The sequence below is a fragment of the Urtica dioica genome, chromosome 8 (assembly GCF_054948205.1).
Source record: "Urtica dioica subsp. dioica isolate 48M chromosome 8, U.dioica_male_clone48M_v1_H2, whole genome shotgun sequence".
In the NCBI taxonomy this organism is placed as follows: domain Eukaryota; kingdom Viridiplantae; phylum Streptophyta; class Magnoliopsida; order Rosales; family Urticaceae; genus Urtica; species Urtica dioica.
In genome coordinates this window covers 39170031-39183475 of record NC_142763.1, presented here as the reverse complement: position 1 = coordinate 39183475, position 13445 = coordinate 39170031, and the positions used below count along the sequence as shown (strand labels likewise).

The 13445-nt window shown below is 34.4% G+C and overlaps 4 protein-coding genes across 4 annotated transcripts; 3 read left to right on the top strand and 1 right to left on the bottom strand.

Moving 5' to 3' along the window:
• Window positions 1–1573: 1573 nt before the first annotated feature.
• On the top strand, window positions 1574–4543 carry LOC149389725 (NAD(P)-linked oxidoreductase superfamily protein). The gene is made up of 5 exons (XM_089621976.1): window positions 1574–1917; window positions 2534–2762; window positions 2945–3244; window positions 3815–3943; window positions 4142–4543. Exons 1-5 carry the CDS (start codon window positions 1730–1732, stop codon window positions 4271–4273), a joined length of 978 nt encoding a protein of 325 aa, XP_089478102.1. The 5' UTR covers window positions 1574–1729; the 3' UTR covers window positions 4274–4543.
• Window positions 4544–4798: 255 nt separating this feature from the next.
• Window positions 4799–5865, bottom strand: LOC149389724 (auxin-induced protein 15A-like). The gene has a single exon (XM_089621977.1). It carries the CDS (start codon window positions 5451–5453, stop codon window positions 5178–5180), a length of 276 nt encoding a protein of 91 aa, XP_089478103.1. The 5' UTR covers window positions 5454–5865; the 3' UTR covers window positions 4799–5177.
• Window positions 5866–10217: 4352 nt separating this feature from the next.
• Window positions 10218–10979, top strand: LOC149389723 (auxin-induced protein 15A-like). Its single transcript, XM_089623069.1, has one exon. It carries the CDS (start codon window positions 10440–10442, stop codon window positions 10749–10751), a length of 312 nt encoding a protein of 103 aa, XP_089479195.1. The 5' UTR covers window positions 10218–10439; the 3' UTR covers window positions 10752–10979.
• Window positions 10980–12231: 1252 nt separating this feature from the next.
• On the top strand, window positions 12232–12981 carry LOC149389722 (uncharacterized protein At4g02000-like). Its single transcript, XM_089622705.1, has one exon. The coding sequence runs from the start codon at window positions 12232–12234 to the stop codon at window positions 12979–12981; it is 750 nt and encodes a 249-aa protein (XP_089478831.1).
• Window positions 12982–13445: the final 464 nt, after the last annotated feature.

Here is a 13445-nt window from a genome sequence, read left to right as displayed (position 1 = left end):
ACCTCGAAGCCATAAGCGCTCTAAGCATATGGAGAGGAAATATCATTTGATTCGAGAGATCGTGCAACGCAGAGACGTGGAAGTGAAGAAGATCTCAACGGTGGACAACCTAGCAGATCCATTCACCAAGGCCCTAGCGAACAAGGTCTTCGACCAACATCGAGAAGGATTAGGCATAAAGGACTACACACATCTTCTTTGAGTCAAGTGGGAGTTTGTTGTCAATAGTGCCAAAAAGAAGAGTTGTAATCTTTATATTGTACATTTGATGTAATAAAGTCTCATGAAGACTCTTGCTTGTAATTGCTTATTCATTAATAAAAAGTTGAAACATTCATTCATTCTTCCGTGTCTGTTTGAAGCTTTATGATAAAACATTAGTCTTTAGTCCATAAACAAACTAAACAACTTACGAAGAGAACCGTCGGAATTCATCAAATTGAGAAGGTATTTCCCGTGAATCTCTTGAACCCAAGGGTTTGGGTTCCGAATTGCAATAAAATTGGGGCTTTCTCGATAATGATTGTATCGTTCTTGCTTGGTTAAGCGTTGTCGTTGATTTTTTTTCTCTCGTGCTCCCTGTTTGGTCTGATAGGTTTGGATGAATTGAAGTTGTTAAATTGATTTTTGTTGATTAAAATTGAAGGCTTAATTTCAATCGCAGGCTCTGATTTTTTTTTTCTCTCGTGCTCCCTGTTTGAATTTTCCGAGAAGAGAGTAGTATGCGTCCAAAGGTCCCGATCGATATTATGGACTCCATGAAGAACATTTTTTTTACAGTATGTTCGTGTAAATAGAAATCATATTTACAGTATATTCGTGTAAATACGAAGCTTATTTACAGTATATTCATTGTAAATACAAAGCATATTTACCGTATATTCACTGTAAATACAAAGCATATTTACAGTATAATCGTGTAAATAAACTGAAAAAAATTCTGAAAATATTTTGGGCACGAAAATTCTGGAAATTATGAATATATGAAAGACAAAATAATATCAATGAATGAAGAATATATTTACAGATTTTATCCATAATGAATTGCAACGAAAATAGAAACTAATTACCTAAACTCAACGCTGAAAATTTCCAAATACATAACAATAAATGGGCTGACAACTTTCAAAATCTGCTCAAAATTCAAATTTCAAATTTGAAAACTTCCCTATTCGGTTTCAATAATTAATTCAAAATTAAAAAAAAAACTGCCTATTTAAAATAGCGTAAGGGCAAAAATGTAAAACTAATTCAATTAATAAGCTGCCACGTAAGCAAGATGGTTATTTACAGGAAATTAACGAAAGGTTGGCTAAAACGAAATTGCTAGTGTTTTAGATGACTACGCAGCCAATTAAAATTAAAATTAAAATTATAGCGGATCATTCAAATATTAAGGATAAAGCTCTTACCTTTTGTAGAGTATGGGGCAGATTTTAATTTAGATTATTTTCTTAATTATTAAGTTAGAGTTTTAACGTACCGAAAGTGGCTATGCTTATTATTATTATTATTATGATTTTTTTATACTATCAATTGTCAGAAGTGAACTCAGAACAATTAAATAGGAGTACTATATTTCATTTCTATTTGTTCTGATCTGGGAATTAAAATAATAAACTGTTGAGAGAGCGAATATATATCAACAAAGCAAGGCTACAGAGAAAGAACCGATCACTCACTTTCAGAACTTTCCCGGAAAAGCTCTCTCTCCGAATCAGAACAACAAATGGCATCTTTTTCTCCGGCCGAGAAAGTGGAACTCCGACCGCTCGGCAATACTGGTCTCAACCTCAGCTGCGTCGGATTCGGCGCCTCTCCGCTGGGAAACGTCTTCGGTCCCGTATCCGAGGAAGTCGCCAACGCCACAGTCCGCGAGGCCTTCCTTCGCGGTATCAACTTCTTCGACACCTCTCCGTACGTGCTTGAATTTCATATCTGCGCGCCATTGAGTGTGTGTGTGTGGTTTCCGTTAAAAATCAATGAGATCTCGTGTCAGCTTGAATTTGCTATTGACTTTGTGTGTGCTTCGTTGATTAGCAAATGAGATTTCATTCTTGTTCCTGCGATAGAACCGGATGCTATACTTGATTTTGTTTGGTTGATGCAGCTGAAATTGGTGTTTGGTTGGCGATTATTTATCCTTACAAGAAACGATTGACTGTGTTTGTTTGGGTCAGATTGAGTTATATTTTTAGAGAGACTCCTTTGTTGAAAAGGAATGTAATATTTGAACTCATGTGGAAGCTGGTAAATAGTTCGTTTGATTACCTTCAAGTTTAGTTCCAGAGTTTATTTGGCGTTTTATTGCTTTATCTAATTCCAAAGAAAAATGATAATAATAGCATGAATCTTTGTTACTTTAGCAATGTGAACCTTATTAGTCAAAAGTTGGTGGAGCAAATGAATAATATCGTATATGATATAATAGTAAACTAGAGTCTGTTTAATCTTGTACTGAATGTGCAACATTGAGTTCTATACATCAACGGTCTGACCTTTAGCACTGCTGGTGGGATTTTCTTTTCAAAAGGTACTATGGATCAACTTTGTCGGAGAAAGTCCTAGGGAAGGCACTAAAAGCACTAGGTGTTTCAAGAAATGAGTACATTGTTTCGACCAAGTGTGGGCGATATGCAGAGGGTTTTGACTTTAGCGCTGAAAGAGTGACTAAAAGCATTGAGGAGAGCTTGGAAAGATTACAACTTGATTATGTTGACATCCTTCAATGCCATGATATTGAATTTGGCTCTCTAGATCAGGTGGTCAATTTTTATTTTTATTTTTTATTCTCACTTCTTTTCACGTCTCTGGCTCCAGTGCTAGATAATATCTTTCATTTAAGATGTAAAACGGAAATGTTTAGTGCTGTTTGAACGTTGTCTTTATGGTTACAGAGTAATTTCATTTAGCTTTCAGATTCTGGTTTCCTTTTTGTTGACAGATAGTCAATGAGACAATTCCTGCCCTTATAAAGCTGAAGGAAACTGGGAAGATCCACTTCATTGGCATCACCGGGCTTCCACTTAGTGTTTTTACATATGTGTTTGATCGGGTACCACTCGGGACAGTGGATGTGGTTCTTTCATATTGCCACTACAGTATTAATGACTCCACATTGGAAGATTTAATACCTTATCTAAAGAGCAAAGGTGTTGGGGTGATCAGTGCTTCTCCACTTGCAATGGGACTTCTTACTGATAGTGGCCCACCGGAATGGCACCCAGCTTCAGCTGACCTCAAGGTTGACCTTTTATTTTCCCTCTCTTGGTTTTCGTCCTAAAAAATAAGTAAATAAACAAAAGAAAATTGATTCACTTGGTTGTTGTCTGTTAAGATATTTTTTTTCAAAAAATTAGCCAAATAAGCCACCGAGTCTAAGAATTGCTAGATAGCCAACCTTTTGTAAATTTTTTTAAATAGCCACATCAACTTATTTACGGCATTCAAAAAGACAAAAATACCCAAAAACATTCCCACCTATTTTGGGTTTTTTGTTTTTGTTTTTTTGAGCACCGTAAATAAGTTGAGGTGGCTATTTACAGAAAATTAACAAAAAGTTGGCTATTATACAAAACGCTATAAGTCAAATGGCTATATAGCTAAAAGACCTTATTTTTTTTACTATTTTTTATTAATACAGAATGTGTTGGTCCATCGATATGTAACTAATTTGGGTTTTTCAGAACTATAATACAGAAGAGTTTCTCTGCCTAAATGAAGCTTATAACTTTTTTATTTATTTTAATTCTGACTCTTAAGTAGATTATGATCACAATCTAATTATAATTTTTTGCTTACTACGTGTCTACAGTCTGCATGCCAAGCTGCTGCAACCCATTGCAAGGAGAAGGGAAAGAATATTTCAAAGTTAGCCATGCAATATAGCTTGGCAAATAAGGATATATCATCAGTGTTGGTTGGAATGAACTCTGTGGAACAGGTCTCTATCAAGATTTAGATTCTACACACATCTGTTATTACATATTGTTCAGATTTAACTCGAAGGGCCAGAATATGGAAAATGCACTTTTTTTTTTTTTTTTTTTTTTTTTTAATTTAACTTGGCATGGTTCTATTTGATAGCCATTACACATTCGCCGTTCTTTTATAAATGTGATCGGGTGATTTTTGTTCTCAGGTTAAGGTGAATGTAGCTGCGGCATTGGAACTTTCGAGTGCGGGGAAGGATGAGGAAACTCTATCGGAAGTGGAAGCTATTCTAAAGCCCGTGAAGAACCAAACTTGGCCTAGTGGAAATCAGCCAACTTGACTTCATATTCCTATGTGTAACCACGTTCCTCTGTCCTCTATGATATAATGCTTTTTTTATGCGCTGATCTCGGGCCACATTCACCCAAATGAAGGCCTTATTCAAATAATCTCAATAATAATGTATTATTATTATTCTCCTGTTGAGAATGAAACTGGCAAGAGAAATAAACCCATTTGTACAAGGGCACATGTTGTGGCAGGGTTGTATATTGAACCAATTGCATTTATGTTGGTGAGTAAAGCTGTTATTGTAATTGATTCATGCAAACCATTAGTCCATTTCAGATTTCTTGTTTCTGCTCTGCTAGACAAACCCTGCGGTGTTCACGTGTAGGTTGTGTTCTGTTTGTACCAAATATTTTCACTGTGATGAACATAAGTTTTCCAGGGTCCCTCGTTTTGTAGTAACGCTGTGACAAAGCGCTATCTAGTGGATACTAATTCATCAAGTACTGTTGAGGCGGTCGATTCAGTATGTGATTCTTGAACAGGTTTATTCTACTGGTAAGAATTTCTCATTCAATTTGTAAACTGAATTTAGTTATTGCATAATGTAGAAACTATAAAGTATGTATTCTGAGCAAATTATCTACTACAACTTGACATGTAAAATAGTTGTAGCAGAAGACTAGCAACAATGTAATCTACCTAGAAGAAGACCTTAGATAAAAGGTTAGATCTTCTTTTCATACAAATTATTAACTTGAAATCACATGCTCTCCAAAATATCGAAGCTGCTCTTTCATAGCCTATTCTGATTCTATCTACATATCTTCTTCCTTCTTTGTTTTTGAAAGGTTTCCCTTGTAGCTGAAATTGGGAATAACCAACTAATTGTAAGTGACAGCCAATGGAGTCGAATTCGCTAGTATTCAAGTCTGTCCGTTCATTCATATCACGGTTCAGGCGTTGACACGAATGAGATTAATGAACACATCTTCTCTACAGGGAATGGTGAGACCTCCCATGGGGTGGTTATACCCGAACTCTTCTTCAGCTCGGCTGAGCAGACTCTGAAACGCAGGCTGGTTCAAGCACGATATCGGGATCACAAACCGCTTCATTTCGGTTTCTCCAACGTAAACCGCACAACAGCCTTTCGGTACATCGACAGCTGGCAGGGACGACCTTTTGAGGAGCTTCTTAGCTTGGCCAACACCAGGTACGCGGATTCCCATTCTTGTATTTTGAATTTGTGTTTCTCTCTTTTAGAATATGCTAACTGAGAAGAGAGCTTAGGGATTTTTTTTTTAGTTGAGGACTAAGATGACTTGATTGTTTATGTTGTTGCTCTTGAATCGGAGTCATATCCGTTTATATATGTGTGTATGTGTGGGAAAGAATACAGAACTATGAATGTGTAAAGTGAGGTGGGCCTAGTTTTGGAACATGTAGTTTGTGAGGAATCACATGTAGTGTTCCAAAGTCATCATTGGGGTGATAGAACATAGACTAGAAACGTTATATTCTGCGTGGAAGCAATAGCTAACACAGAAGAAATCCACTTGGCAATGCGATAGATTTTTGGGTTAGCGAAAAAATCTTCCTTTGCCTAATGAAAAAAAAAAAAAAATCTGACCCTCTCATTAGGGACACTCTTTGGATATATCCAAGATAGAATAAGGGTAGAACAAAAAGTAGTCGGTATAGTTAGTGGATATACATACACTTAGTACTTTGGATATTGAGATCCAGTTGAAACTGGTCACTCTAATCCATAATCTATGGCAAATACACATAATTAGAGTCAAGAAATCTTTAGGCCATTTATCTCAAATTGGAGTGGTTGGTCCAGAGACAAATGAAATGGGGTTTCTGTTTTGACAGTATGTCGAGAGAAATCACATGGTTTTGTGCCAACTGGATGATGAATATTTTTTTCGTGGTACTGTTATCGTAATTTGTCTTTGTAGTTTTCTTTGGCCTACCATACGGGTATCCTTATTGTACTAATTGCCTGCTGATTAAAACAATTGTGACGAATATTAATTTGGTGTTGGCTGATTGAAAGCTACACGTCCTTTTTTTTTGGGCAAATGTCCATGAACTAATATAAAAGTGGTGTTTTGGTCCCTAAGCTGTTTTCTGGAGCAAAATGGTCTTCAAACTATTGACATTTTTAGTATTTTAGTCCTTTTCTAAATCAATTGAACTTTTTTTATTTTTCTTTTTATATAAAACTCAACACCCAAACAACTTAAAATATATCTATGAACTTAAAAAATAATTAATTACATTGTATATACTAAGATTAAGTTATAGTAATTATTAAATTTTTCAGAGTAATTTAATAATAATTTTCAAAATTATATACAAGTAATCACGTTTGTAGATATATTTTTAGCAGCGGAGTTGAATTTCATTGCAGAAGTTTAATTTTTTTTTTCTTTCTCTGAAATGAAATTAATTAAATTGTTATAACTCGAATTGTAGACTATTTTGCTTTGTCTAGGGACCGAAATGTGACTATGATAAATCATGTCTGAGCAAAAAAAAAAAAAAAAAAAAATCATAAGCTAATTGCGCAAAAAATCCTAAAAAAAAAAAATTAATTTCCAAACGTGTAAGTTTGCGTATTTGTAATACATGTATTGTGACGATAGCAAGTCATAAGTTGGATATGCTTTTAAGTATGTGCTTGATTTTAAATGGGCAGTGATAGGTTGATGGGAATCACATAACAAACCCTGTTTACGGGTGAGACATCTAAAATATCAAACACGGATGGTACTACGAAAGAAAGACAATCAGAGATACACTCGCTTTCGACTCACGATATTTTGGCCTCAGTTCAATGAAATTGTGGAGAATATATTTTAGGTCGACACTCAATTCAAGAGTGGGTTTGTACCATACAAAGACGCAAGATTCCATGAATTAAAAAGTCCTCATGTGTGTCATCTTTCCTCTATTTTTGCCAAAAATGTTTAGTTCATGCACTTTTCACTTCGTTCTCTATAAGTAGTAGCTACACTTTGACGTGAGTTTGAGAGGGATTGTCTCTTGGTTTCTCGAGTTGGAAGATATTATCAAATTAACCATGTGTCCGTCACAAAGTTTCAGTAAATAATAATTTTTTCAACAGTATTAGGTTACTTTTTGTTTGGTTATTATAATAAGAAATTTATGACTTTTTTTTTTTTTGAAAGCAGAAATTTATAACTTTTAATTGCTTGGTTTTTATACGGTGGACGAGTGAATCCAATATAAAGCATGGCATGTTCGAATGTTTTTTTTTTCTTTTTTTGGCCAGAGAAATTTAGCAATTAATATTGTGTTCGGTCGCAATCCTAAAGATTTCTTTAATTATATTCAGAAATTCAATCCAACTATCAAACACTTGTCCAGCTGGCCAAGTCCCCCAAGCGAACGTCACTTGGTCAAGCAAGATTCGATTCAATCTGTTGAATATGAAAACCGAGAAGAAAAAACCTTGAGCAAAATCTCTTATAATCATGAATAGAATATTGAATTAAGAAAGGAGAGAGGTCTCTTGAAACAAACATAAGACTGGATTGGTTCAACTAGATCCGCAACAAGTCACAAATCTTTTTACGACCATGTGAACTAGTCAATAAGGGACCCAAAATGAAATGATTAAGCCAAAAGCAGCTAAAAGAAGAAACTATTGAATACTGACAATGTTTTGGATAATATATCTGGGTTGTGGGTAGCAAATTGCTCGAGGAAAAAGTAATTGGATAGCTAAAAATGAAAAGAAAAGTCACTGAACAGCCCATAGTCCAAATACAATGCTTTTATTCATGAGATGCCGCGACTTACGCTGTCCTGTTTAGGGACACGGCCAAGGACATTCCTCTTAACACCAAAAAGGGCAGTGCTTTATTACAAAAACAATATATATAAACTCGAGTTCTCTACACCATAAAATAAAATAGAGAAATTGACTTAATTAGTAGCAATTTTGATACTTTTGATAAAAATAATAAAAATTATGTTTTTGGACAGTTTTACTTGTAACAGTAGACTTATATATCTACAATTGTTGTTAATTGTAGACTTTTAAATCTACAATTTACGACAACTGTATACTTTGTTGTCTACAGTTACTAGTAAAAGTGTCAAAAACATAGTTTCTATTATATTTGTCCAAATTCTCAAAATTACTACTAGTTGATGCAATTTCCCCCATAAAATACTCTTAATTGAAAATAGTACAATGTTTTTATTCTCGTTAAAATTTAGACACTGAGACATAAATATTGACTTATATTCCCCTTGAACTATTGAAATATTATTTTTAACTACTAATTTTTATCAATTTTTCATATTTTAAACCAAAAGCTATATGATTTTTGGATCCAGTGGCTATCTAACCATATGAAACATTAGAAATTTTGAAATAGCCAACGTTTCGTTAATTTTTTGTAAATAGCCACATAAATCTATTTACGCTATCAAAATAATAAAAAACACAAGAGTAAAATTCTAGTAAATATGAATATTTACGAAATATTTAGAATAGTTTTTGGCTATTTACAAAAAAAAATTACAAAACGTTGGTTAAAACGCAAACGCTTATGTTTATGTGGCTTATATCGCTAAATTTTTGTTTTTTTTTTAAATATATATGTCTCCTCTGAATAATTTGTTTTCTTACATACCTCCTAAAACTTGTATATATATATACATATATACTAATTAGCAAATTTGCCTCACCAGACTCAAATCCGGACTTAAAATGACTCAAATACCCTTGGCCCGAAATTTTAAATTAAAATTGATTAATTAGGTTTATTTCTTCTCTTTCTCATTTATTCTCTAACTGTCTCCATCTCTCTTTAAGAACATTCGTTTTATTCACTGGAAAGTTTATATTCATGCTCTTCAAGTTGTGTTCACGGAATACTCCCTTCTAACGTATGTTTATTAGTTTTTCAACTACAGTTGGATATAGTGTAATGGTTTAAAAAACAAGTATTTGTTGCCACTAGTAAATTCTCTACCTCTTTTTAAGGAGTTAGTCCAAGTTTCATTTTATTTGAGAAATAACCTATCATACCGAAATTAATTAAGTTAACTGAACAGTTAATTTAATTAACTGAATAATTAATTTAATTAACTTTAGTTTGGTGAGCTATTTTCTTAATAAAATAAAACCTGAACTATTTTTTTTAAAGAAGTGTGGGAAATTGAGTTATTATCCTAATTACCCCTTTTATAAAAATGGATATTATTAGAAAATAAATTTTTGTTGGGGAAATGGCCTCAACCAAAAAATAACTTTGATACTTTGGACCAAAATAAGTCAAACTATACTTTTGGACACTTCTACTTGTAATTGTAGACTTATATATCTATAATTATGATTATTTGTAGACTTATAAGTCTATAGTTTAAGATAACTACTTTCATGTCTACAATTACTAATTAAAGTGTCCAAAAATATTGTTTGGTTTATTTTGGTCAAAAGTACAAAGTTGTTACTACTTGTGGTCATTTCCTTTTTTTTTTCTTCTTCTGAAATGTTGTAAATTTTGATAAAACTAATAGCAATTTCCGATGCTATTTCCAAGTTTAAGCTTTTGATGGTTTCTTAAAATTTTTGATGATTTTATAGGATTTTTTTTTATATAATCTGTTCAGTTTTATGGAATTTTCGACGAAGTGTCAAACTTTTTGATGATCTTGATCAATAAAAGGGTATTTAGGTCCTTTCACTTGCCAATATGTAAACAACTTAAAAAAGAAAGTTAATACAGTGCAGTATTTTAAGAAAAGATGGTGTATAGAAGCTCAAGTTTATTTTATATAGTTATTATCTCTATTAAGTTGCTAAACTATTTAACTTTTAATTTTATTTTGTTATTATACTTTTTGGTAGGGATTTATGTCTGTAGACTCATTAGACAATACCATGTGAATATTCACCAGTACCTTCACTTGATGTGTTCCTCAACATTCTTTCATAAATTTAATTTCCTTTAAGGTTTTGAAGAGCCTCGTTTTGACGCTCCCTCTATATATATGTTTGTATATACATGTAGTTGCTTGTGGGCGCTGATAATTGCCAACACAAACCAAAGAGTACAACAACACGCTCAACCATATCACTGCCACTAAACCAACACAGTTTTTTTTTCTCTTCCCAAAAATAGCAATTGACCAACACAGTTTCTAGTCAATTTATTTTCTTTTTTGAGATGGGAATCGGATTGAAGGGAATAGCTCAAGCCAAGCACAAACTTCAGAGAACCTTCTCAAACTCAGCGAGATATGGGACGGTTTCGCCAACAAGCCATGATGTCCCGAAAGGCCATTTGGCTGTTTATGTTGGTGAAGAACACAAGAAGAGGTTTGTAATCCCAATATCTTTCTTGAACCATCCTTTGTTTCAAGATTTGTTGAGCCGTGCCGAAGAAGAGTTTGGGTTCGACCACCCGACCGGAGGCCTCACGATTCCTTGCAGCGAGGACTATTTCATCAACCTAACTTCGGCTCTAAGTTATTCATAAGTAGTGTATTTAGTTAGCCATTTGGCTCCATTGGAGTCCCATTTTTTTATTTTATTTTATTTTATTTTAAAAAGAGCCAAAACAAAATTGAGACATAACAAATCCCTGAAGTATGTTCAAACCGAGCATTGTGGATCGATGTTGTTAATAGTACAATCCCATGTGATGTTTTGTTATCTTTGTTTGATATTTCACAATTACATTCCAATGAGTTATCTTTGTTGTAAACTTTATTGTTTCTTAATTATTTTATTTTTGTTTATGTATGTTAAGTGCATAAATAATCTCGCCAGCAACAGAACTGAAGTTTTACATAAATTACAACTGCACAAAGTTTCGAAAAAGTAAAATTTTCTTAATAGAATTACTAAAATAATTGTTAAAGAACAGAATCACCAAGGTAAAAAAAAAAGAGATTTGTAACTACTATTCAAATTTAAGAATTTCAATTTGTCATACGTTTCAGATTTTTTTTTATTTTTAGCCATTCTGCTTATGCGACACATTGTTTATACCATTTTTACCCTTATTAATCAGTTAATATAATTTATTTTCGAAATTAATAAAATCTAATTTATTATTCAAATTCACTAATTATTAGGATCTCATATATCTCACTCTCTCTCTATCTATGTATCTCTCTCTTGTCATATTTTTTAGCCATGGACAAAGGTCAAAAACATAAAAAAAAAAAAAAAAAAAACGTAGTTAATAGTCGTTAATAACTGTTAATAAGTTTATGCTTCAACTAATAGTTGGTAATAACTGTTAATAGGTTTCTGGTAGAAACCTGTTAACAATTGTTACCGACTATGAACTGCGATGCTGTTTTTTTCAACTTTCGTTATGGCTAAAAATGTAACGAAGAGAGAGAGAGAGAGAGAGAGAGAGAGAGAGAGAGAGAGAGAGAGAGGGAGGGAGAGTATTTAGGTATATATAAATTATTTTCATTTAATTTATTTTTAGCAAAAAATTAGGGACAAAATAAGGGTAATTATGTCTCATTACATCAAAGATTGGCTAATTATCAAATATTACTAAAATGTTGACTATTTCACAATTCTAAGTTTTAAAAAAGCTAGTATGTTAGAGCGTCCTAAAAAAAATTAATAATAACATTAAATATGGTCATATGTCTTAACGGAAGAGCAGAACAAACATAATTATAAGCAATTCCCTGGCAAACATTATAGGCTTTTATTTTTAAACTTAGCATCGGGCTGGGGATTACACAGTAAATTAAGGTGAGTAAAGGACGTTATTATTGGTTTTTATAAGTGCAAATTTCAAGAATATTGGTAAAATTCCGAAATTTCAAAAATACGGTATTCTGCACATTTTTTTTTTGTTGTTACTAAAATTGTGTACATTTTGATACAGTTAAAGGATTCAAAACAATAAAATTTTTTAAACGTAAACAAATTCAAAAGACTCCTCTGTGAGAAGCGCTCGTTCCGAGTGAGACTACCGTGGGTAGATGATGGAAGAAGACAACACAACCATGGAAGAACTGACAAGACATACCAACCTGCTTGGTATGGAGGACGAGGACGATGATTGGGAGACGCAAGAAGAGTCGGCATCGTCATTGGCGGAGGAAGGAATCCTTGGGAGGCTAGTTCTGAAGAAGCCACTCCGGCGACATGCTCTGGGACCCCTCCTAGAGGGGTTGTGGAGTCTGTCCAAGGGGTGGCGCCTGAAAGTACTTGAAGCCAATGATCAGGAGATTTACTTCCAATTATGGTGTAAAAAGAAAGAGGAAAGCTTTTATGTCATCTTCAGGGATCCTTGGTGCCTTGCTCAGGGCATCATTTTGGTTAGAAAATGGCCAATTTCGGGAAACTGGAGAAATGAGAAAATGGAGGAGTTACTCCTGTGGGTGCACGCGGTTGGAATGCCTCATGCAATGGTCACTATGAAGAATGCTTTGAAAGTCGCAGCCACGGTGGGGAGAGCTATTGACTTTAAACTGGCCAAACCGAATGAGGCTATCTTCAACAATTTCTTCAGATTCAGAGCTGCTGTGCCGTTGACTGGTTCGCTGAGCCCAGGACGATATGTACCTTGCGATGGGAAAAAGGTCTGGGTGGAGTTTCAATTCGAGAGATTACCACCCATTTGTTTCAACTGTGGAGCGATTACTCATGAGAATTGTGGCTGTCAGACCCAACCAATCATGGTCAAAGGAGATGATGGACACTTGGCGAAAGCTTTTGGGCCTTGGCTCTAAACGGATAAAAAGAGACCAGGGGAGTTCTTATCTCCGGCTAAAGGTGCAAAGCGTACAGATCAGGAGCCAAAAAAACAGATACCTCCGACAAAGCCCATGGCAGCGGAATCTGAAGGAAGGGAGCTGAAGAGACCAGACGGGAGATTTGGGGAGGAGTGCCGCCAGGCGCTGATTGGAATAAGTACCAAGAAAAGTAATGAAGAGGAAACTAGTCCCCACTCGACTAAGCCCGAGGTTCCTAGTTCCCAGACCCACACCCACTTAGTTGTGCACAAGTCCCAGTATACATGAAAGATGAAAAAATTAAAAGAGGAGGCTGAAATTAATACCCTGACCATTATCCAACCCACAAACTCTCAGCCCAAACCCGGCCCAACCCCCATGTTCATTACAAATAACCTAATCTTGGATAATGGGCCAGAGACCACATCCTCAGTACTAAGCCCACAACACGCTAATACCCA